This window comes from Lemur catta, chromosome 10, assembly GCF_020740605.2.
Source record: "Lemur catta isolate mLemCat1 chromosome 10, mLemCat1.pri, whole genome shotgun sequence".
Lineage (NCBI taxonomy): Eukaryota > Metazoa > Chordata > Mammalia > Primates > Lemuridae > Lemur > Lemur catta.
Window position 1 is genome coordinate 38,197,281 of NC_059137.1, and position 26,212 is coordinate 38,223,492.

Consider the following 26,212-nt stretch of genomic DNA (forward strand, 5'->3'; position numbering starts at 1 on the left):
AACATGTAATTAAATTTATATTTCACTAGGTCTTCGTTCTGACACCACTAACTTTTATGATTCCCCTGCCTCTCGCCCCTCCAGTCTTTTCTCCCTCCAAAAGAAAGAAAGCAGATAATAGTTTAGAAAGGGGCGGTAATGCTACACAGCAGGTATTGCCTACAGCGGGAAAGATGGCCGTAAGGTTGTGAGCATTTCTTTATGAAAGGAGTGCTAAGACGCTGCACGGCCGCCCGGCAACGGCCACCGAGTGGATTGCTGCCTGAAGTCTCTCTTAATTCAGAGACTGAGAGGCAGTGACAGGCGCGTGGCCTTCAGGCAGAGGGATGCTGAGAGAACTCATCCCCACTGGGATAACTACCAGGAACTTCACCTGGACCACAGCTCAGTGAGAGCCCAACTGGGCTGGAGCGCTTTTTGATCTAGGCATTGGCCGAGACCCTTTCAACCAATCCTCGGAGAGGCACTGGTGACGTCACTTACTGCGCTGCAGCCGGTCTCTTTAACGTCATCCCACAGCGCCGGAAGTGGAGGGGCACGGGCGTAGTAACGTGAACGCATCGGTGTCTGCGGTCTCGAGGTAAGGCAGTTGTCAGTCTATCTCCCCTCCCTGGAACCTGCGAGTATGGGCGTTAGGCCGGGGCTGCTGCTCTTTAATGGTGTGCTTTGAATGATGCTCTCACGGCTTATTTCTGGGCAGACGTTGCTCCATCCTTCCCTTCTGTGCCCGTGGGCTGTTTCAGCGGACACTTGAATTAAGAGGGTACAAGCGTTTTTGTTGCATGGGTACTTTCTATAATGCTTAAGTCAGGGCTTTTGGTCACCAGAATAGTGTTCATTGTACTCAATAGGTAAGGTTTTATCCCACACCCCGCTTCCAAGAATGACTTATTTGGGAGATACGATTCACTGCATTATACCTGAAGGATGTACAGGCATACCTTGAAGACATTGTGGGTTCAGTTCCAGACCATTGCAACAAGCTAATATTGCAATTAAGTGAGTCACATGAATTTTTTTTGTTTCTCAATGCATATAAAAGTTATGTTTAGGCCGGGCGCGGTGGCTCACACCTGTAATCCTAGCACTCTGGGAGGCTGAGGCGGGTGGATTGTTTGAGGTCAGGAGTTCGAGACCAGCCTGAGCAAGAGCCAGACCCCATCTCTACTATAAATAGGAAGAAATTAGCCAAACAACTAAAAATAGAAAAAATTAGCTGGGCATGGTGGCGCGTGCCTGTAGTCCCAGCTACCCAGGAGGCGGAGGCAGGAGGATCACTTGAGCGCAGGAGTTTGAGGTTGCTGTGAGCTAGGCTGATCCCACGGCACTCTAGCCTGGGCAACAGAGTGAGACTCTGTCTCAAAAAAAAAAAACAAAGTTTACATTATACTGCAGTCTAAGTGTACAGTAGCATTATGTCTAAAAAATATACACACCTTAATTAAAAAATACTTTATTCCTAAAAATGTGCTAACAATTATGTGACCCTTCAGTGAGTCTTTTTTTCTGGTGGAGGGTCTTGCCTCAATGTGGATGGCTGCTGACTGATCAGGGTGGTGGTTGCTGAAGGCAGGGGTGACTGTGGCCATTTCTTTTTTATTTATTTTTATTGTTAATTTTTATCGAGACAGAGTCTCACTCTCTTGCCTGGGCTAGAGTGCCATGGCGTCAGCCTAGCTCACAGCAACCTCAAACTCCTGGGCTCAGGCGATCCTTCTGCCTCAGCCTCCCGAGTAGCTGGGACTACAGGTTTGCACCACCATGCCTGGCTAATTTTTCTATATATATTTTTTAGCTGTCCATATAATTTCATTCTATTTTTAGTAGAGATGGGATCCCACTCTTGCTCAGGCTGGTCTCGAACTCCTGACCTCGAGTGATCCTCCGACCTCAGCCTCCCAGAATGCTAGTATTACAGGTGTGAGCCACCGCACCCGCCTGTTTCTTAAAACAACAATGCAGTTTGTGACATCGACTGACTTCTTTTCACAAAAGATTTCTCAGTACCATGCAATGCTGTTTGATAGCATTTTACCCACAGTAGAACTTCTTTCAAAATTGAAGTCAATCCTCTCAAACCCTCTTGCTGCTTTATCAACTGAGTTAATGTAATATTTCGATATCCTTTGTTGTCACTTTAACAATTTTCACAGCATCTTCAGCAGGAGTAGATTTCATTTCAAGAAACCATTGTCTTTGCTCATCCATAAAAAGCAACTCCTCATTCATTAAAGTTTGATCATGAGATTGTAGCAATTCAGTCACATCTTGTCCACTTCTAATTTCAGTTCCCTTGCTATTTCCACCCCTTCTGCTGTTTCTTCCTCCACTGAAGTCTTGAACACCTCAAAGTCATCCATGAATCAACTTCTTCCTAACTCCTGTTAATGTCGATATTTTTGACCTCCTCCCATGAATCATGATTGTTCTTAATGGCATCTAGAATGGTGAATCCTGCCATGGCATCTCAGTTGGGAAAAAAAAAAATAGAATGATGAATCCTTTCCAGAAGATTTTCAATTTAGTTTGGCTAGATCCATCAGAGGAATCACCTTCTATGGCAGCTATAGCTTTATGAAATATATATATATATATATATATATATTTGGTAATTATCTCCTACAAATATTGCTTAAATTATATGACTTGGAAGTTGAAATTACTCGACCCATGGACTGCAGAATGGATGTTGTGTTAGCAGGCATGAAAACAACATTAATCTCCTTGTATATCTTCATAAGAGCCCTTGGTTGACCAGGTGCATTGTCAATGAGCAGTAATATTTTGAAAGGAATCTTTTTTTCTGAGCAGCAGATCTCAACGAAGGGCTTAAAATATTCGTTAAACCGTACTGTAAACAGTTGTTCTGTCATCCAGCATTGTTGTTCATTTATAGGGCACAGGCAGAGTAGTTGTAGCATAATTTTTAAGGGCCCTAGGATTTTCAAAATAATAAATGAGGACTGACATCAACTTAAAGTCACCAGCTACATTAGCCCCTAACAAGAGAGTCAGCCTGTCATTTGAAGCTTTGAAGCTAGGCATTGACTCCTTTCGAGTTATTGAAAGTCCTAGATGGCATTTTCTTCCAATAACATCAAAGATTGCTGATCATGGATCACCATAACAGATATCACAATAATGAAAAAGTTTGAAACATTGTGAGAACTACCAAAATGTGGCACAGAGACATGAAGTGAGCACATGCTGTTGGAAAACAGTGCTGAGAGACTTGCTTGATGCAGGGTTGGCACAAGCCTTCAATTTGTAGAAGGTGCAATATCCGTGAAGCATAACAAAGTGTGAACTGCAATAAAGTGAAGTATGCCTGTATGTATTTGTATCTGGGGGAAGGAAGGAGAGAGGGAAGGGCAAGTGGGACTAGTTCTGTGAAGAGCAGTGGGAGGTGAAATAAGAAAGCACTGTGGTTTTAGAGTATGAGGGTCTTAACTTCAAGCCTGAGGGATCTGAGATTGATCAGGGCTGGGCAAGTTTCCAGGACTGTGATGGATATTATGGTAGCCCCTAGCCAAATGTAGTTATTTAATTTTAAATTTAAATTAAATAAGATAAATCTAAAGTAAAAAATTTAGTTCCTCTGTTGCATTAGCTACATTTTAGATGCTTGGTAGTGGCTGCCTTATTAGACGATGCAGGTTTAGAACATTTTCATCATTGCAGTGAAAAAGTAGAGAAAGAAAATTATGTTTCAAAAAATTTATAGAAAGTACAGTCATTATTGGATTCTAGCTTTGTCCATCATTTTTGAGCTTTATTTACCTACAGCTTTTTGACATTGGTCCTTCTTAAATTTTTTCTCCTCTGAGAGACATGATCTCCTAAAAATGAACCTTCATAGTACATGAGATTAAAAAAATAATGATAATACGACCATGAACTCAGGCCTTCTCCAGAAGATTTTGAAGAACGGGAGAGTGTAAAAAGAAAGTCACAGCCTCAGGCACCTGTGAAGAGTTGGCCCCACAGATCATTCATTAAGGAAATTTTTTGCTAACCTCCCATAAGCAAGGACATGCAAATTGTACCTAATGTCTAGCACCTAAAACTAAAGGCTATCTGATTCTACACTAATAATGAATTACAAGTTTATCTTACAGGTAACAGAACTGGAGACAAATCAGGCATTGTTCTGTCTACCTGGGGACATCTACATGATGCTTTCTTGACTCCCTCATTTTGTGTAAAATGTAGATTTCTTGGGCCTCACAAGAATGTAGCCATTACCTTTTTCCTTCTCTCTGTATGCCTTTAAAATGCTGAAGTTTCCAACAACCCCTTTGGAAAAAACAGCCACAGCTTGTCTGCAGTTCGTGTTTTTTCCCAGGTGCCTCTTCAAAATCTTGGCTTAATAAACCTCCATTGATTGAGATTTTTGCCTCAGTCATTTATTTGAGTTGACAGCAAAAAATTCTGTTGGACAGCACTGTTCAAGGTTATCAGATTTCTGACCATATGTGGCCTATCAGATCACTTGGGTTCTTTAAGAAATAATCAGAATTTCTTTCTGACCAATTCCCACAACTCTGGAATGAAAGGTATACAGCTGAAAAATAGAGAATTGGGATTCACCATCTGCATGTGAGGATGTATGGGATTGCCCAAAGGGCAGAGCAGAGCACTCCAACTTAAGAAGAAGAACCTGAGAAGGAGGGGAAGAGAGAAGGAAGGAAAGAGAAACTGGATAGGGTTATCATCTTATCATTCACTTGCATGTGTTTATTGTATGCTTGCTGTATGCCAAGTATGGTATTAGGTGCTAGGGATATATTGATAAGCAAAAATGGACATGACCTCTGCTGTGATAGAGTTTTCGGTTAATGAAATTTCATTGGAGGGACTGGATTGAAGATTCAGGAATACCCATACATCTGTACTCAACATGTTCTAAAACACTCCATTCCTTAGTAGTTGGAACTGAAGATTGAAAAGGGCAAAGATATTGTTCAAAGTTAGTTGCATAAGAATTGTGTAGTCACTGCTTCAGCTTCTTAGGGGGTAGTAAATGTTAGGTCTGGAGCCGAGAGGGAGGCGCATGAAGCCTTAGGCATAGCAAAATGCTGTTTATTTTGAGCATCTGGGTGCAGATGGGTGGAGGCCTAAAAGAGCATCCACCATGAGGGAGGGGAAAGCCTTGGGTTTAATAGAGGATTTTTCCCTGGGGAGTGAGCAGCTGGGCCAGAACAGCTGCTGTAATAAATACTTTTCAAACAGCCAGTTTCTGGGACCTGTGCATTGGTCTCATCCTGCAGAAATGGGGGCGGGTAGCTTGGTCCTTATCAGCGGGGATAGGAATGCCAGCAACTGGCATCACTGCAACTGTCTGTGGTCAGAGTTAGATTTACAACCTCTGGACTCTCCAGACTCCTGCAGCTATTGTTTCACAAGCCTAAGTTTTCCATTAACTACATTCCATCCTGTACATACTTTCGGGTTCCCACCCAGAACAAACCTAACAGTAAATAGGGGCATCATAACTTGAGAACTTTTGGGGAATAAAGTGTGTGTTTGTGTTTGTGGAGGGCAGGAGGGGTAGTTCCTATTATCCTGCATCAGCCAGCCATGCTCTCCACTCCCCACTGGATTCCTCTTTGTCTCTCCTATCAAACTATGCTCTCTTCTGGCTTCTCTTATTGTCAACATGAGTGGTCAGTTACCACATGACTTATTTCCCAGTGCCTAATGAAGACATACCTCACTTATCAGTCCTTTATATGCTTATTCATTAGTTTCCAGGAAGTGCAAACAAATGTCCCTTGGAACACGTAGCATTTTAAAGTGGGCCCTGGCTGTAGCGTTATCATGATTTGAGGCTCCAGGTTTAGGATTTTAGATTTACAGCTGACTTTGAATGCTCTTGCATCAACTCTTTCACAGAGACCTGCTGAACTGCCTTGTGGATTTCTCTGGCCCACATTATATTAACAGCCTTCTGACTAATCTCTGACTACAGATTTCTCCACTTCTAGACTGCCTACACATAGCTGTTGGTAATGTATTCTTTGAATTCTCTTGTTTCATCTTACCGAACCGCTCAAAACCTGGCAGTTGTCTCCTACTGATTACGTTGAATCTGAACTTCAGCCTAGTGTTCTTTCAACACCTCTGCCTTTTTTTTTTTTCTTTTTTGACTATGGGGCAGCTCCTCTGGTTTAGCCAACTAAGTCTGCTTTCTGCCTCTGGACATATGGCTTGCCACTGCTGAATTCTGTGCTGTCACTTGTGTTTTTTTAAAATGGAATGCCTTTCCCACTCCTTTTTGTTTTTATCAGTCCCCTTGGCTCCAGGTCTTCTCCAACTGGGTGGTTTCTGGAAGGCTTTCCTGACTAATACAGGACTTTACCTACTTAGCATGTGTGTACACACACTAATCCATTTCCTATGAATTTGAACTGAAAGGGGCGGCCTTGCAAAATAACAGGAAAATAGCTAATCCCACAATTTCCTCAGTAAAGGTTAAAGATCCATCCTATGAGTTCTCTCACTAATAGGCACCCTGCAGGAGTTCTGTTTTGTACAACTTCTGAAGGAAGCTGAATGGACAGAAAAGAGATGTAAATCTCTTTCAAAATTGCTTCAAAATTGTTTTTTTTGATCCTCCCATATGGTGAGCACCTACCAGGCTTTCCACCCTAACAGTACCTCCTCAGCTTTCATTTGCTGAACGTACTTTACATGGTCTTGTTTTTGCAGATGGTAATGAAACTCTGATTTTTAAAAATTGGGCTTCTTTTTTCTTTGTTTATGGACATAAAACTTGCACAGAGGACATAAGTGCTGCCTTGACTGTAGACAACATTCCTGGGAGAGGAGTGTTAGAGGCTTGAGCATTGATAAGGTTCTAGAGTCTCAGGAGGCATCCCCCAAATCTAGTACTGTCCCTGCCCATAATTCCCTTTTACGCCTCCCTGGGTGATCTCATCCTTCTTTGCCTCAGCTTCTGTGACATATTGGTGGCTCTCAAATATATACGTTTAGTCCATTCCTCTCTCCTGAGCTTCATACCTATATATGTATATATCCTAGTTTGACTCTTGGATCTTCCACAGGCTACTTAAACTAATTATATTTCAATATGAATCTGCCCCACTGCACTCCAAGCCCCTCAAGAACAGGGTCAATGTCCCTGTTTTATTTACCCTTTAACCCTCAGCTTGTAGCCTAATGTCCAGCACATAGAGTATATCATAAATGTGTAACAAATATTTGGTTGCTTAGCATGATTCAGGCAGGGAGATAAATACTTAAACACCTTATCATATTTAATCCTCACAACAGCCTCCTGAGTCCTGTCATTATGGTTTATAGGTGAGGAATTGAGACTGGGGAAGTGAAGTCACTTGCCTCAAGATGAACAGTTGGTAAATCACATGTGTGGTGGTGCTGGGGTGTGGCCCTGGGGGACTTGTGCTAGTGGATCTGTTTTTCCAGTGATTCTCTTGTTTTGTCTTTCAGAGTGATGATGCGGGTGTGCTGGTTGGTGAGACAGGACAGCCGGCACCAGCGAATCAAACTACCCCATTTGGAAGCAGTTGTGGTAGGGCGTGGCCCAGAGACCAAGATCACTGACAAGAAATGTTCTCGTCAGCAAGGTAACTGGTCATAGGAATGTGGAGATTACCATGTTTGGTTTTGTAAGATAGTGATAACCAAAGATGTACATTTCCTGAGTGCTCTTGATGGGACACCTAATGTCTGCCAAAAATAAAAGTCAGGAACTGAGCTCCTTTAGCCAGCCCCAGGGCCCTATTTATTCCTGATTCTGTCCTCCCAATGTGGTAACATTCAAGGCAGGGTGGCCGATGGTTGGGAGCAGACAGGTTCTACTCTGTTACCGTGGGATGGTGGAATTGCGTCCTGCACCCTGCTTTACCCAGGGAGATTGCCCGCTGGGTAGCAAGACAGATAAACTGGAGTCTCCAGGTGAAACCATGTATGAGAAGTGATGGGATGGTGCCATTCTTTATATATTGCCTCACATAGAGAGTAGTATCTTTATAAGACTATGGCATCCAGCTCTTGTTTTTGTTAGGGTTTAATGAAATGAAAATCCTTGCCTTCAGGAAAAAGCCTTACCGTGTACCTTGTTTTTTCCTGTAAACTTTAGACATGCTCACTGCTGCCTGTGGTGTGACTGCCATGGCAGGGTTTCCCAAGTGTTCTAGACTTAACAAGTTGGAGTCTGCAGCACTGATTATGGTCTTTCTTACATGAATTAATTGAAGTGGAGGGAAAAACAAAAGCCATGCTTGATTTGGCTAGGCCCAAGATACCGAAGTAGCAGCTGCTTCTCTCTCTGTCCCCCTCGTCACAGCAGCAGTTGTAGGGACATATGTGTACATCAGCCTGTCCTTCCTGGTGAGTAGCTGTGGTGTCTCTTCTGTGCTCCCTGTCTCAACCCCAGATACTTTGTTCATTTATCAGAACAGGAGTGTTTAATGTTACTGCTTTTCACACATGCTCAGACTGTTCTATCTCTGCAGTCCTCTTTCTAGAATGTTCTTTCCACTCCTACCCAAGGCCAGCTGAATTTCTATTTTCTAGGAAAGTATCTTTTACCTTTTTCTCTGTTGAAGGTATCTGATGATTTTTTTTTTTAAATACTAGTGGAAGCCTGATTTCATCCTAGCCAAGGGCTTGTGAGAGAAATGGGTTGTCTTTCCTGGCTGCAGAGTCTGTGATCCTGAGCTGGCCAGGGGCTCTGGAATAGGGAAACTTTTGGGGATTCATTGAAGCTGCCTCATGGGGATATTAGCAATAGCTAAGGGAGTATGTATGCAGTTGGATATTTTATTGAAGGATTTGAAGCTCTTAGAGATTGGTGGGATTTGGAGCCCCAGCTACCTGCATGACAGGCAATTGCTCATAGGTCTGTGAGGAGACATCTGTCCAGCTGCCTCCTGCAGTGAGCCTCCTTTGTCCTTTAGGGAAAATGGGAGCAGGTGCTTGGTTCTTTGTTGCATTTGTGTTTAACTTTTTCCAATCTCTTTCAGTGCAGTTGAAAGCAGAGTGTAAAAAGGGATATGTCAAGGTAAAGCAGGTATGTGTGTTTGTAACTTGGGTTTCCAATTTATACTTGGTTTTCTTATGCTATTGGTTTTAGAGTGTCTGTGCCAGCCAATGAAGGCTTCTCTGTCATGTGTGGAAGTGATGGAGTAATATAGGTGAACTTTAAGCAAGGTGCCTGGCATATAGTAAGTGGTTAACATAGCAGTGTCTATATTGCTATTGATGTTATAATTATTTTGTGATTTTTTATTTTATAGGTAGGGATCAATCCCACCAGCATTGACTCAGTCATAATTGGGAAGGACCAAGAGGTAAAGCTTCAGCCTGGCCAGGTTCTCCACATGGTGAATGAACTTTATCCATATATTGTAGAGTTTGAAGAAGAGGCAGAGAGCCCTGGCCTGGAAACACACAGGAAGAGAAAGAGGTCAGGCAACAGTAATTCTGTAGAAAGGGATGCTGCCCAGGAAGCTGAGCCTGGGACAGGGCTGGAACCTGGGAGCAGCCCTAGCCAATGCTCTGTGCCCCCAAAGAAGGGAAAAGATGCACCTACCAAAAAGGTGAGGGTAGTGTGATTGGTAGGCGATGTGGAGATTAAATGAGATATAATGACTGCTTAATTGTTTTGTACACTGTAAAGCCCAGGCATGTGTGAGAGGTTATTAAACATGATGAAAGAGTCACTTGTTTGTGGCATGATAATCACTTGGATGAATGTCCCTTTGTGTGCTTTTCTCTTGAATTCCTGAGGTGAGCCTTTGAAGGTAGGACAATAATGGCAGTATACTTAATATTGAACAACTAAAATGGGTCGGTTGTTTATATATCTATAGAAGGTTGTAGTGGATTATATACTAATTCACATGCTGATGTCAAAGTGGAAACTTGGTCAGGCTGTAGTTGGAGTGTGAGAGGGCAAAGAAGATGTGACTCATGCTCTGGCATTTCTGGTTTTCGTCTAGACAGCCAGCTCTGAATATAGGAAGGCAACGGGGAGGGTTATGGTCCTAAAAGGCAATGGATTGAAGTAAAGGGGGTCTAGTTTAATTCTCAAAACCAAGCTTATTTCCAAGTTTGGTTGGACTTTGCTATCATATAATTAACTATTGCCAAATTTAATTATTGGCATTTGTAATTTACATTGCCCTTTTTTGTTTAGGAATCACTAGGCCATTGGAGTCAAGGCTTGAAGATTTCTATGCAGGACCCCAAAATGCAGGTCAGAATAAAATTTTGAAATTTAAATACATTTCATGTTGTAAGTGACAATTCCACAGAGGTCATGAGTACAGATGAAATCAAAGGATATCAGTCCTTCAGAATAAAATTTATTTTTTTTGGCTATTCTGTGAGAACAAGTGGCTTTTCCCAGTGATAATAAGGTAGCAACTGGAATTCTTTGGAGGAAAGCTAAGTTCTTCAAATGAATATCCCCTCTGTCTTGTCCCTTTTAAAAATCTGGGTATTATTCAGGGAAGTTGTGTTAACCTTAGTGTGGTCCCTTTCAAGGGAGCATCAGAGATAATGTGTTGTGACTGTAGTGCTGCACCGCCCTGGGATTAGTAATCATGTGTCATCCTTAGAGAAGCCTTTGAGTTCTGCCTTGATTACATCCTGGTTAACAAGTGGCTGGTTCTGCTAGGGCTCCTCAGAACATGTGTGTATGTGTCACACAGTCTGCTATGTTAGAGTGGAGAAGGATGCATTTGAATCTATGCTTGCAGAGCTTTTTACATCAGATCCTTGGGAATGATTTTGTTCTCTGCATCTTCTGTGCATTCTGTATAGTGTGGGGGTTGAAAACAGACTCTGGAGTCAACTTGATCTGGCTTGGAATCCTAGGTTTCCCACTTACTATGTGACTTGTGCAAGACACTCAATTTATCTGAGTCTCAGTGCTCTCATCTCTCAAAACTGGGATACTAAAACCATTTGCATAAGATTCTTATGGGAATTGAGTGACTTAAAGGAATATGACAGCACCTGGCACACAGAAGATTCTCTGCAGATGTCTGTTTCTTTCTCTTGTGCCCTTCTGCTAGGTTTACAAAGATGAGCAGGTGGTGGTGATTAAGGATAAGTACCCTAAGGCCCGTTACCACTGGCTGGTCTTACCATGGGCCTCCATTTCAAGTCTGAAGGCTGTAACCAGGGAACACCTTGAACTCCTCAAACATATGCACACTGTGGGGGAAAAGGTGATTGCAGATTTTGCTGGGTCCAGCAGTCTCCGCTTCCGATTGGGCTACCACGCCATTCCTAGTATGAGGTAAGCTATGTGGGGAGTGCTGGTGCCTCCTGGTTCTGTCTTGGTGGGCAGATAGATTCAGTCTGGACTTGCAGAGTGTGCTGATTGCCCTGAGGCCCAGGGGAGGAGGGTGGGATGTGTCCAAGGCAGGTGGGCAGAAGCTTCCACCCCTCTTCCTGACTTGCCTGTGTCTCCCTATAATTCAATCACATGTGGTTCTTTGTTCCTCTCAAAGTTTAAACCTTTGAGAGCCTAACATATGAACTAGATGAAGCAGCTTCATTACCCTTCAATGAAGAATTGTGATCAGTGGTTTTTATCAGATTCTTCAAAGTTATCTGTAACCCCAAAATGATTAAGGACCATTTCTCTAAAGGAAGCAAACATCATAGACTTCTGTAATGACAGCTTAATAGATCTAAGATTTGAAATAAAATGAGAAAAAAGTGTACAGTGTTTTCCTTTGGCTTATACCCAGAAGGATTTGGAAAGGAATGATTCATTCTTTTCAAAGAATGCAGGCAAGGCAGATATCCACAGTTCCTTTGATCTAAGCAGTAAGATGATGAGACTAGATTTTAGAGTTTTTACCTTGTTTCTAAAAAAATTTGATAAAATATGCATAACATAAAAATTTTAACCAATTTTAAGTGTACAGTTCATTGACATTAAATATATTCATATTACTGTGTAATCATCACTGCCATCCATCTCCAGAACATTTTTCATCTTCCCAAACTGAAACTCTGTATCCATTAGATAATAATTCTCCATTCCTCCCTCCCCCAACTCCTCATAACCACCATTCTACTTTCTGTCTCTGTGAATTTAACGATCCTAGGTACCTCATGTAAGTGGAATCATACGATATTTGTCCTTTTGTGACTGGTTTACTTCACTTAGCATAATGTCTTCATGGTTCATTCCCATTACAGCAAGTGACAGGATTTTCTTCAGTATTGTTTTTTTAATTGCCAACATTTACATTTTATTTAGGTGGATAATCACAACTTAGATGACTGGCTACTTTAATCAAATGAAATTTTTCTGCCATATTTTTCCCTTATCTACATTCTGTCTTTTAAATTGAGGCATAACTTACATACAATAAAGTACATAATAAGATGTATAGTTTGATCAGTTTTCACAAATGTACACTTTTTATTATTATTATTTATTTATTTTTGAGGCAGAGTCTCACTCTGTCAGACCTGACTAGAGTGCAGTGGCATCATCATAGCTCACTGCAACCTTAAATTCCTGGGCTCAAGTGATCCTCCTGCTTCCTCCTTCATCCTCCTGAGTAGCTGGGACTACAGTTGTGTGCCACAACACCCAGCTAATTTTTCTATTTCTTGTGGAGATATCTCGCTATGTTGCTCAGGCTGGTTTTGAACTTCTGGCTTTGAGCATTCCTCCCATCTCAGCCTCCCAAAGTGCTAGGATTATAGGCATGAGCCACTGTGCCTGGCCTATGCTCACTCTTAATGATGTAATTTTGAATAAATAAACATGACAGAAAGGAAAAGATTGTAAGCAAATAATTTATCCTATTGTAAAAGTAATGTTTTGGGTTTAGACAATGCAAAAAAAAAAATGTGAAGCAGAAGAATGGCCTTTCATAACACCACCACTGACTAAACTATAGACTTTATTTGAATTTCACCTGTTTTTCCTATAATGTTCTTTTTCTACTCCAGGACCCAGTCCAGGATCTCAGATTGCATTTATTTGTTGTCTCTCTTTAGTCAGCCCCAGGCTTCCCCAATCTGTTATAGTTCCTACTTCTTTTTATGACGTTGACACTTTCCATAAAAACTGGCTAGTTGTTTTGTAAGAAAGATGTCTCTCAATTTGGGTTTGTTGGCTGTTTTCCATGATTAGATTGAGTTTATGCTGTTTTTTTTCTTTGCCAGAAATACCACAGAAGTAATATTTGTGATTGTGTCCTTATCAGTGCATCATATCAGGGGGTGCATGATGTTGAGGTGGTTTATTACTGGTGATATTAACTTTGATCATTTAGTTAAGGTGGTATTTGCCAGGTTTCTACACTCAAAGTTACTGTTTTGCTTTTTGTAATTGGTGAATATCTTAAGGGAGATATTTTGAGACTATACCTCTATCTTTTTTCTCCACAAACTTGTGTACCCAATGATTTTTGCATCTATTGGTGGATCTTGCCTGTAATAGTTATTACTATGTTATTTACCCAATGGTGATTTTATACTTCCCTTATTTAATTTATTAATTGAAATTCTTCTGTGTGGAAGAGCTGTCCCTTGTTCCTCATTGTTTATTTATTGAATTATTAGAATGAACTCATGGATGTTTATTCTATAGGTTGTACTTCAATACTATTATTTATTGTGTTGTTCAAATTCTTCCAGCTTTGGACACTGGAAGCTTCTTTACGCTGGCTCCTGTGTCACTTTGTTTTTTGTTTCTTTGAGAGACAAGGTCTTGCTCTGTAGCCTAGGCTGGAGTGCAGTGGCATCATCATAGCTCACTGCAACCTCCAACTTTCTGAGCTCAAGGGATCTTCCTGCCTCAATCTCCCAAGTAGCTGGGACTATAGGTGTGTACCACCACACCCAGCTAATTTTTTTATTTTTTTGTAGAGATGGGGTTTCCCTATGTTGCCCATCTGTGTCATTCTGATATACCTATGGCATTTTTTCAGCACTTCCTTATTTTCTGACCCTACAAGATGTTCCAGACTCATCTTGTATTTTTTGTGTTTCAGCCCTGAAATGAACCACTTCTCCAAAGAGCCCTCTTTTGAGGGCTCCAGAGGCCCCTGTTTTGGAGAATGGTATTTATAAACCCAGACTTGGGCACTAGGTTTCTGTAATGAGAAAAGTGGCTGATTCCAGGATGTTCTTGCTTCTAGGTCCTCTCAGCAGATGGAGCCAGGAAATACACATATGGATCCTAATTCACGCAGACACACATACATCTGTAATTCTGTATTTATCTATCTACCTCTGTATGTATATGGAAAACCGTGAGTTCATAGTGATTCCAGTCCAACTCTACACGGTTCATTTTTATTAACCCTTTTCCTTTTTGGTAAATTCTTTCTCTAGAACAGTGAGAAACCTGGCTCTTATTAGTTATAATAAATTCCCTTACTTGTTTATTTTAGTATACATGTAAAACAGTTACAGAATTGGTAGCTGATACCCCTGTGAGAAAGACATTTATTAACTAGAATACAGTATTTGTGTAACAGTTCATTTTTCCTTTAGCCTTTGAGTATCCAGTCAAAACACTGTTTGTTCAAGTTAGATTAGTTATTTTCTTCCTTACCAGCTTTAGTCTGGTTCCATTATTCATTTGTAATACAGTTATGCTGATTTGTTACTGCTTATCTTCTATTTTGAATTCTGTACACATACTGATTGATTTTGAATGTTTATTGTGGGAATGTGAAATATTACTTATTCTGAGAATGAAAACTATATAAAGAGGCATTCTACTTGGTTTAACATGTCTAAAAGAGAACTCCAGATTTTCTTCCCCAAACCTGCTTCTCACCTAACCTCTGTCTCAGTAAGTGGCACTGCCCCAAATCAACATTCAGTCCGTTAGTAAGTCTTGTTGATTCTATTCCAAAATATATTCAAAATAGGCCTGCTGCTTGCCGTCTCAACTACTACAGCTCAGCTTTACTCAAAGCTGTGATCATTTCTAGCCTGGACTACTGCAGCAGCCAGGTCTCCTTTTGTCCCTCCTTGCCCATCCTACAGTTCTTTTTCCACACAACAGCCAGCATGATCTTTTAAGAGTGTAAATCAGGCTGCCCTTCCAGGCTGGGTTTGTGAGGAAGGGCCTAGGTCTGAGCTTGTGGCGGGGCTTGTTGAGCACTGGGGCTTGCATCCTGCCATCTCCTCTGCCCTAGCTTCACTCACTTCTTGTCTCCAGCTGGCTGGGTATGGGGAAAACCTGCCAGAGCCATGGAGGATGAGATGGTCCACACTGCTAAGAAGATGGACAAGATGGTACAGAAGAATGCAGCTGGAGCATTGGATTTGCTAATGGAGTTTAAGAATATTCCCATGACCTTGGAATTGTTACAGGCCACAAGAATTGGAATGTCAGTTATGCTAATGGCAAGCAGAGTACAGATGAAGTAGTTACATCTTTAGTAAAGTCTCTTATCAAATTCTGGAAAAAGTTACCATCAACTGAGAAAGACCTTGAAGAAAAGAAAAAAGAACCTGTGATTACTTTGCAGAATAGCCTTGAAACAAGAGAAGAAAGTGGCAATGTAAGCAACAGAAGGCTGAGACAAATGCTTAAAATACTGTGTTTCACCCTTTCCTCCTGATTCTTTGTGTTAAAGTGTTGGGAGATACTTGCTGCAGCTCTCCACAGGAAGGCTACTGCTATTAGAGCTGATGAGGAAGAATTAGGATCTCAAATTGAGGAAGCTGTATATCAAGAAATAAGGAATATAGACATGAAATACAAAAATAGAGTATGAAGTAGGATATCAAATCTTAAAGATGCAAAGGATCCAAATTTAAGGAAAAATGTATTGTGTGGAATTATTCCTCCTGACTTATTTGCTAGAATAATGGCAGAGGAAGTGGCTAGTGATGAGCTCAAAGAGATGTGGAAAAACTTGACCAAGAAGCCATGAGAGAGCATCAGATGGCCAAGATGGGTGGAACCCAGACTGACTTGTTCACATGTGGCAAATGTAAAAAGAAGAAGAATTATACTTACACACAAGTTCAAACCAGTAGCGCTGATGAACTCATAGCATTTGTTGTCTCTAATGAATGGGGAAATCAGTGGAAGTTCTGTTGAGTGGAGGAGTTGACAGAATGTCTGGACCATTAAGAAAATGGATTTTGTAATTAGCTTTAAAACTAGGCCAAGCAACGAGTTTTCATGCAAATCAGATTTTTTTTTTTTTATTTTAGACACAGGGTCTTGTTATGTTGCTTAGTGAAGTACAGTGGCTATTCATGGTGGCATGATCATAGTACGCTATAGCCTCAAACTCCTGGCTCAAGCAATCCTCCCATCTCATCCCTGAGTAGCTGGGACTACAGGCACGTGCCACCATACCCTGCAAATCAGATTTTTAAAGCAACATATATTACTTGTGTTAATTTTTGGTTTTGACCTGGTATTCCTCCCTTCATTGTCTTCTATAGTTTCAGATCAGTAGGGAGACCATATCATAATTGTACAGTATTTGTTTTAAACTTTTTTTTTCATTTTTATAAGTAAGTTGATATGAAACTTTTATTAAACTTCTGGCAATTTTTATTTTTTTCTTATGTGAAAATGTACCTTAACTTTTTTTATAGCCTGAAACATACATAGTAGACATTCTCTGTTATTCTCTGTTAATATATCAATGGAAACTACTTTTTTTCCATATTGGCATGCATCTACAAATATTTTTATTTATTTGTTTATTTATTAAGATCTAATCCCATGACAGATTAAGCCTCTATAAATGTTAAAGGAGGAGAAAAGGTAATATAATTTTAGGTTTATCAAATATAGCATATATTCAAATAACTTGACCAGCTTATCTAAATTGTACATATAGCCACAGCATAGGTCATTAAAAAATTTGTACATAATATTTGAACTAGCATATGAATTTGGTTTAAATTATTGTGTCCACAAGCCTGGAATAATCAATTAGATATTATTTTGCCTGTATAACTAAATGTGATCATCATTTCTTATAATTTTTTTGTACATGTATATTTATATTACTTAATAGATTTTACTTTTGGAAACATTAGTTTGGTTTTGTTTATTTACCTGTTTGACTTTGAAGTGTATTTTAGTTTTGCAGAACACTTTTAATTTATAGGCTTTTCGTAAATCCCCTCACAGGCAAAGAATGAAAGCTTCTGATGATTTTTTTCCCTCATAGGAAGACATGCTGGGAAGAAAATGTTCATGTTTTAGTATAGTGTAGTTATTGTAAACAGTTCATGACTTGATTTTGATTTGGAGATCTATACTGACCAAGGGTTAAGCTTGCGGATTATATACATCATTAAAGCTGCGGTCTTTACTTATGGAGGTTGATAGAAAATATTTTTGTCTTGGGTCTGATATTTTTTTCTGTTCCATAATGAATGAGGTTGTTGAACAAACTAAATATATGGGCTATATCAAGTAGTTTTACGGTCCAGATCTTACAATTAAGTTTTACTTTTTGTTTAGGTGTGTACCATTTTTTCTGTTGAGAATAAGAAAAAAATGGTTTTCATATAGGTTCCTTAGGGTGCACTTGTTCTAGCACATTTTAAAGACTACGAATGCAAAGTCTACATTTTGTCATGTTGAATTTGCATTTTATCAGATATCTATAGAAAGACCTTAGGACATTCTTTGTACTCTCCTTTGCTCTCCCTTTCCAATTTCTTTTTTAAAATATATTAAAAAAATTATTATTACTATTATTATTTTTAATATAGACAGGGTTGCAGTTTGTTTCCCAGACTGGTCTTGTACGCCTGGGCTCAAGCGGTCCTCCCGCCTCGGTCTCCCAAAGTGCTGGGATTACAGGCATGAGCCACCATAGTAGGGCCCAGTTTTTTTTTTTCCAAGCTTCTACACAGCAGCACCCAATTTCTTACTGCAAATCATTTTGATGTAATACAGAAAACAGCATTTAATTGTCCATGTTAAGGCTTTTTTTTGTTTGTTTTTTGTTGTTTTTTTTGAGACAGAGTGTCACTCTGTTGCCTGGGCTAGAGTGCCATGGCATCAGCCTAGCTCACAGCAACCTCAAACTCCTGGGCTCAAGCAATCCTCCTGCCTCAGCCTTCCGAGTAGCTGGGACTACAGGCGTGCGCGACCATGCCCGGCTAATTTTTTCTATATATTTTTAGTAGTCCAGTTAATTTATTTCTATTTTTTTTTTTTTTTTTTTTGTAGAGACGGGGTCTCGTTCTTGCTCAGGCTGGTCTCGAACTCCTGAGCTCAAACGATCCTCCCGCCTCGGCCTCCCAGAGTGCTAGGATTATAGGCATGAGCCACTGCGCCCGGCCTGTTAAGGCTTAACATGGATACTGGTACCAACCCACCTCTACTTTGTCAGTTCATAGTTTAACCTTTTGTTTTATCATTTCAAGAATAAAGTGTGTTTTTGAAAGAATGTATTTAAGAATAATAAAATAGTTCCATTTTAAAATTAAGTGATCCCTTTAAAAAATTGTAATTTGATAAAGGTTTTTGTTACAAGAAAGTATAAATCAGATAATAGCACTCTCCTGCTTAAAATCCTTTAGTGGGTCCCTGTGTAATCAGAATAAAATGCAATCCCCTTGCCAGCCTTTAAAACTCTTTATGATCTGGTTCCTGCCTAATCTCTGCTCCTTGGCTCCAACAATCTAGGCTATATGACCTTCTTTCTGTTTCTTGGTTGTACCAAGGTGTTTCTCATCTCAGGGCCCTTGCTCTTGGCCCCTCCGCTCCCTGAGACAGTCCTCCTGCAGACCTTGCTTTCCTGGCTGCTTTTGCAGCTCAAGTCACTGCCTGAACACTCTAACTAAAGAGGCAGCTTCTATCCACAGACCCTCTCTATCCCATTTCCCTCTTTTATTTTTTCTTAGCAATGTTAACTATTGGAATTTTCCTTGTTTATTTGTTTACTTATTTATTATTTGTCTTCCCTCATTAGCGTATAATTGCTATAAGGGAAGAAGAGGCTTTCCCTATTTTGTTCACTGCTAAATTCCTAGTACCTAGAACAGTGCTTGGCCCTAGTAGATATGTATTGAACATTAAATATTCTTAAGTGAATGAATGAATGAATTGAATTGAATGGACACACTATCAATACTTATGTACTCATACTTTTAGTTTGTCATTTTGAATAAGCCATAGTTTTTAATGAGTTAAATAGTATTTCTTTTCTTTCAATTAGCCATGTACACCTTCATGTAATCAGCCAGGATTTTGATTCTCCTTGCCTTAAAAACAAAAAACATTGGAATTCTTTCAATACAGAATACTTCCTAGAATCACAAGGTAAACAGTGTTCTTTGGTTTTTACATTTGTTTCATTTTCTCAGGTGTTCTTATACTCGATTCAGTTGTTTCCTGAAATAGCAACCTGGCCTCAAAAACCCATGGACGATGACAATGTTGTGTTCCCTATAAAGAGAGCCCTATAAAAAGAAACTGGATAATTTGGATTGTAGTACAATTACCACTTTGCTGTGAGCAGCCTTCTTAGGGGACCCAGAAAGCTGTTATGTTGGAGTTAAGAAGTGTTTTATTGTGACAACAGGGGACTTAATGGTTGTCGTGTGAATTATTGGAGTTAATAGATAAGAAAGCTCTGAACAGTTCTTTGTCTCTTCTGCCATCACTTGGGCAGGAGCTTGGGGGCTGCCTTGGGTCAGGAGTGGTTAATTAACAGGGAAGGCTGTGCAGATGTAGATGGAAGCATTTCCTGGTCTGAATACTTCTGGAACTTCAGTACTGCTGGGATATCAATGATGACAGTTAACATTTACTAAGGGGTAAAGCACTGTGATAAGCTCTTGACGTAGTAACATGGATTGCCTGAAGGAATGTATCATCCCAAAGGTGTTACACATTGCTCAGATTTAGAATCTGATCAAGCTCATTTTTCTCAGCAGGAAGTCTCACCTCAAGCTTACTAGCTTTAGAATACCTGGCATATTGATTGGAGTCATGTTTTCTCTTTTTTGTATCTTGTATTGTTTTCCCAGAGTAGCTGAGATTTGAACTTTTCTTCTTTGCCTACAGCTGTGATAGAGATGGTACAAAAGGCTGGTAGAGTGACTGTCCGAGATGGGATGCCTGACCTCTTGAAGCTGCCCCTTCGTTGTCACGAGTGCCAGCAGTTGCTGCCTTCTATTCCTCAGCTGAAAGAGCATCTCAGGAAGCACTGGACAAAGTGATTCTGCAGAGCCTGAACTTCTGCCTCGAGTGTGGCCGATTGTTTGGAACCAACTGCTGGCACCTGTTGTGGGTTGCTTGTGAACTTTTACTCACTTCCTGAAGTAAAACATGCAGCTTTTTTTACAAAGCTTATTCTCTTCTTGAGTGGCCACAATGTACGATGACTTGAAATGTTCAGGAATTAGGAATTTGGGTTTGTCATGGATGCGTTTTCTGGTGAGGGTGGCTGGGACATGCCAGATCCCCCATCTCCAGGACCCATGTCAGGTCTGACAAATGGGAGCAAAGCCATGGTCACTCTCATCTAGTGCAGAATATAGAAGCAGAGGTCTGGTTGTATGTTTCTGTTCCTTGTATTTATCCTCCCTTCCTGGAGGCCTGGGGTACCCTTTCATCAGACTAGCTAGAGTGGTCTCCTATTTATCCTGAAGGCACTAACGGGTCTTGTTTTCTGATCTTAGGCTGTTCTGTAATGTTCATCTTCCCTCCTTCACGGGAAGGCTTGCTTTCTCCCGTCCTTCCACCCCTTTCTCTCCAAGATCATGCACATGCTCCCTTCTCAGGAAGTCTGTCTCATTTGTTTTTTGCTGTGGGCAAAGAGGCTAGATGAGGGGGTTGAGGGTAGAGTTTTATTCTAATCTCAGGGGTTCCTGGCTGGTAAGGAAACACTTGGCCATATGTTCATCGTGGTTCACCTGTCAAGTCCTCTTGCTGGTCTGCTTGGACCTGTTGTCTGAAAATAAAGTTCATTTGTTTGAGGCATCTCTCCTAAGTAGTTGAAGACTATTGGAAGTTCAGCTGACAATCACAGAGTAAGTTCTAATGTATGAAAAGGTAATTGATGAATAAAAAAAGTTACATAGAATCAACTTTATTTTTCCCTGAGAACAAATTTGTATGGAAAAGTTGTATCAAGTTGGTTTTTAGATAATACCAGAACTAAAGGTAAAGAGAAAACTAAAAAGTTGTTTTTGATTAAATTGTGGGGATGTGACTTCTTACTCTTGGAGTTGTAAGGGGGAAAAAAAAAACCCACCCTTAATAAAAGCTGCTCTCTGTAGAGAGAAAACCTCAATTCATAGAGACCACATTTGACCTCAGTGTCTTTCACAAACAAACAAGATGCCTCAGTGGTTGCTTGCTGAGCGTGGGTATAGTAATAATTAGTTGTAATTAATGATTATAGCAGCTAACCTTTGTCCAACTCCTATGTTGTCCTGCATTATGCTAAGCATTTTATTCAAATTCTCATTTAATTCCCCCTGTATGTAACTCCATGAAGTAGGTACTATTGTTATCCCCTTTAATGGGTGAGAATCTAATATTCTATAAAGGGTTCTGGACTCCAAAGTTGGTCTTTGTTTTGATGCATCAAACTCATTATTTTTCACATCAGCTGAACAGTATAAATGCAGGACTGACCATCAGGGGCCATAGAACTCAGGGGCCTTGGACCTGTGCTAATCAAATGCTTTCCATGGCATTTCATTGATTTCCCTGAAGTTGGCCAGTTCCTGTAAAGCCCCTTTTGTCCATCTGTCTCTACCTGACATCTTTCATCTCTGTCCTCTGTCCCTTTTGTACTCCAGGAATGTAATCCTTACCTCATTAGCCCACCCACCCATAGTTCCTTCCAGGAGTGGGGAACCTGTGGCCTCAAGGCCACATGTGACCCTCCAGATCCCCAAGTGCAGCCCCTTGACTGAATCCACTCTGTCTCCTGCAGTGGTTGTTTACATATCTTGTGGCTTGTGGGGGTTCTTCCCCCACCCAGCTGCAGAGGGGATGGGGCTTCAAAGCCTCCCCTTTGCTGTCATCAGGTACCAGGCCCTGAAACTCTTGAAAATCATGGGCATGGATTCAGGCCTGGGTCCCAGTACTGGCTCTGCTACTCAGAGCTGAGGGATCTTGGGTAAGTTACTTATTTTCTCCAAACTTCAGTATTCATATATGTAAATAGGCATAACAGGGTTGGTTTAATAAGGATTTTTTTAGTTTTTTAAATTGTTTTTGAACTTTCTTTTTTTTTTTTTGAGACAGAGTCTCACTCTGTTGCCCAGGCTAGAGTGCCGTGGGATCAGCCTAGCTCACAGCAACCTCAAACTCCTGGGCTCAAACAATCCTTCTTTCTCAGCCTCCCGAGTAGCTGGGACTACAGGCATGTGCCACCATGCCCGGCTAATTTTTTCTGTATATTTTTAGTTGTCTAGTTTCTTTCTATTTTTAGTAGAGATGGGGTCTCACTCTTGCTCAGGCTGGTCTCAAACTCCTGACCTCGAGCGATCCTCCCGCCTCGGCCTCCCAGAGTGCTAGGATTACAGGCATGAGCCACTGCACCCGGCCAATAAGGATTAAATAAAATAATCTATGTAAAGGATTTAGCACTGTATCTGGTACCGAGATAAATCTGGTACTCAATAAATGGTAGCTGGAAGCCTCTGCTTTTATCTTGGTGGGGGTTGGGGAGGAGGGTTTACCTGATCTACACCTCTCTGCATCTGAAGCCTTAGGAACTTTCTGAAGATGTACACCATGGACTCCTTATATCAGAATTATCGGTTTCCCTTTAAAAAATGTAAGCACCTGGGATCTACCCCAGAACTACTAAATCACAATCTGAGGGCTAGGCATCTGCATTTTAAAACACTCAGAGTGATCTTTTTTAAATTTAGGATTGAGAACCATAATATAATGGAACTTTGACTTCAAAGCATCTTGCATTTATGAAGCTTCCAGATTTGGCTGTGCCCTGCCAGGACACACACCATTTTCTGGCTGGGTGCCTGGGCCAGTTGCAGGCCTTCCTTCTGCAGGGTTAAAGTTATTTCAGAATCCAGGGAGACCTTGGGCATTAGGTGAGGGAGAGTGCCTGGCTGTAGGAACCAGCACTTCCTTTCTGCAGGGGTTTGGAGTGCCAGAGCCTCTCTGGCCACAGGCTCTTAGGGGCCAGACCCGGAGTTGATGACTGTTCCCCGCTATGGCTCCCGTTTCATCTTCATGTCCAGAGGTCAATCCAGTGGCTTGGGCTGGGACCTGTAATGAATGCTGCCACCTTTAGTTAGGCTCAGAGCATAAGCGTTTTTCCTCTTCTGGGTCTTTCTCTGAGATATCCAGGTACTAAAGGTCCCTGTAGGGACGAGATCATACTTGAGATAGTCACTAAGGATCTCTGCAGTTTCAGGGACATTTCCTAGAGCCTGGTATCTGGCATTCAGTTAGACTGGATATGCCTGGATATCAGAAGTTCAGGACTCATCTGTCAGAGTTGGCCTAGCCCTAACTGCTTCCCTCTGCTCCTAACAACTCCAACTTGGAGACTTTCACAGAACTCTGAAGACTCTACATAGACTAAATTAAAAAAAAAAGTGATGAAACCATGAAGCCTGCTCTGCTGAATACTATATATTATATGTACACACTTTGTATAATGTTATCAGGGAGTTTATGGAGCCACTGCAGTGCTTCCATAGACTCTATGAGTCTTTGGATCCCAATTTAAGAGTCTCTACTGTAGAGAAAAGAGAGAGAAAAGAGTCATCACCATGCATCTGGGATACTCATGGGGGTTTGGGGTCACTGTGGGCAGACCTCACCTTCAGGATATTTCTGAGTTGCTCCTTGATCTCAATGCTCCTCCCTCAACCCTCTGGTGTGTGGACATTCTGGGGGCTTCTGGTTGGAGACAGAGTTCAAGTCCAGGGTCTGCTGGCTCCAGTGTAGCCACCACACTCAGTCAAGAGTCTTGGGACATGGGGAAATCCTCAGTGGGTCCTCAGGAACCCTGGCTGACAGATTCCTCATAGCTGTCTAAAAGGCAATCAATCTACTTTACTAGGATGGATGTCTAAGGGAAAACAGTACCAGTCATCTGCATGAACAGATCAGCTGCATTGTGACTATCCCAGGACAGTGGGAGTGGCAGTATTTCTTAGGTATAGTAAGTCAACAGTACAAATTGTACTGAGGACACAGCTTGTAGCATGTACTGTTAAACTAAGGCAGAGATTTTACTGAGGTCCCAGCCAATGCTCTTGCAAATTACAGAACATTTAACCAAACTTCAGATAAAATTCCCTTGGTGAACTTTTAATTTATTTTTTCTTGGTGTTAATAGCATACTAAACTTTTAAGAAAATAGATATTTCAAAAGCATTCAATATAATTTTCACCAAATTAACATTATATAGTTTAGTATATCAATATTAAAATCAAAATGAGAATATTTGATTAGAAACTGCAACCCAGGAGAGACTGTGTCAGTGTAATATGTGAGATGTAATGAAGGAAAATTTGAAAGAGTGAGGTGACCACCTCTAAAGCTTTGTTTAGTCAGGCTACTCAGTGACCTTGAAAAATATTATAGATCTTTTAGAAGAAAGAAAAATGTGAATGATGATTTGGAGGGGCCAGAAAAAGGACGTGATATATTGAGGCATATAGATCCCATGACCCCCCTTCTCCAAGTGAGTTATTGATGTTATGAAAACAATTACCTTTCTGGACCTAGTTAACCCAGATTTATCATTGTATTACATACAATTGGGTAGAGTTTTCTGAAGGTGTAGGGAGTAGTGGTATGAAAAAATAGACCGAAAGCACATAAGTCACATTTGCCCTGCCAAATCATAATATTTCCTCCATTAGGGACTAACCTTTATGTTGGTTCCATCACAGCCAGGCAAGGCAGCAGTAAAATAAAGCAGTTGAATGTGGATGGATACTTCAGTCTAGCCAAGAAGGCAAATGTATAATCCAGCTCCTCTGTTGCTGTAAAAGGATGTAGATGTGACAGTCAGAGCTGAACTGGGAACCTGAAACTGTGAAAGTTTCTGATATGAGAGCATGAGCAATAATCTTGAACAGAAAGTTTATAAGATACCCAAGTCAGCTGGAAAAAAAGGCTCCCAAAGTCCATTACTCTCTAGAGTTATCTCATGCCTATATCTTAATCTGTCAATTAAAAAAAAAACCACACTTTTTAGCAAACTACCATCAGGGAATGGGTTTGGGGGTTTAGATTCTTCCAATGATAAGGATTCTGATGCATTTGACTCAGGAAGGAGCAGGTAGGTGAGCACTGTGTAGGCAATTGTAAATGACTCATTAAGTTAGTGACATACCCAGATGCATGATGAGAGGAATAGCCTCGGTGTTGGGGCATGGGAAAGGAGTTTAGACCTCCAGGCTTCTAGGCCACTTCTCAATTCCTTTGGTCTGTTCCCTTTTGCAGATTTATTCTGGCACCATTTATTTTAACTTCCTCAATTTTTAGAAGGCAGCTGGGACTTGAAAGTTTAAGGGGCTCATTCAGCAATTTAAACCAGACCTTGACCTGGAAACCAGACCAAGTCCTTTTGATTCTTCCTAGATGCTCTCAAGGTACTGATGTCTTGTTTTTTTTGTTTTTTGTTTTTTTTGAGACAGAGTCTCACTCTGTTGCCCAGGCTAGAATGAGTGCTGTGGCATCATCCTAGCTCACAGCAACCTCAAACACCTGGGCTTAAGTGATCCTTCTGCCTCAGCCTCCCGAGTAGCTGGGACTACAGGCATGCGCCACCATGCCCGGCTAATTTTTTCTATATATATTTTCAGCTGTCCATATAATTTCTTTCTATTTTTAGTGGAGACGGGGTCTCGCTCTTGCTCAGGCTGGTCTCGAACTCCTGAGCTCCAACAATCCGCCCACCTCGGCCTCCCAGAGTGCTAGGATTACAGGCGTGAGCCACCGTGCCCGGCCTTGTTTTTTCTTTTCTTTTTTCTTACTTTTATTTTTTTCCTAACCACTAGACTCCCGGGGACTAATGTCTTATTTAAGAATAAGGATTGGGGCCGAGTGCAGTGGCTCACGCCTGTAATCCTAGCATTCTGGGAGGCCGAGGCAGGAGGATTGCTCGAGGTCAGGAGTTCGAGACCAGCCTGAGCAAGAGCAAGACCTCGTCTCTACTAAAAAAAAATAGAAATTATATGGACAACTAAAAATATATATAGAAAAAATTAGCCGGGCATGGTGGCACA

At 41.0% G+C, this 26,212-nt stretch overlaps 1 protein-coding gene and 1 pseudogene across 5 annotated transcripts; both read left to right on the plus strand.

Annotated features, from left to right (window-relative positions):
• Nucleotides 1-497: 497 nt before the first annotated feature.
• Nucleotides 498-21,105, plus strand: APTX (aprataxin). 5 transcript variants are annotated; one of them, XM_045562986.1, is made up of 9 exons: nucleotides 498-580; nucleotides 7,474-7,610; nucleotides 9,012-9,058; nucleotides 9,285-9,587; nucleotides 10,187-10,246; nucleotides 11,070-11,296; nucleotides 14,169-14,264; nucleotides 19,191-19,294; nucleotides 20,042-21,105. In XM_045562986.1, exons 2-9 carry the CDS (start codon nucleotides 7,478-7,480, stop codon nucleotides 20,194-20,196), a joined length of 1,125 nt encoding a protein of 374 aa, XP_045418942.1. In that variant the 5' UTR covers nucleotides 498-580; nucleotides 7,474-7,477; the 3' UTR covers nucleotides 20,197-21,105. The 5 variants fall into 5 exon arrangements, with proteins under 5 accessions (XP_045418942.1, XP_045418943.1, XP_045418944.1 ...); XM_045562987.1 differs by lacking the exon at nucleotides 14,169-14,264; XM_045562990.1 differs by lacking the exons at nucleotides 498-580; nucleotides 7,474-7,610 and adding an exon at nucleotides 8,315-8,376 and having other exon boundaries at nucleotides 9,017-9,058.
• On the plus strand, nucleotides 14,283-16,205 carry LOC123646227 (annotated as a pseudogene).
• Nucleotides 21,106-26,212: the final 5,107 nt, after the last annotated feature.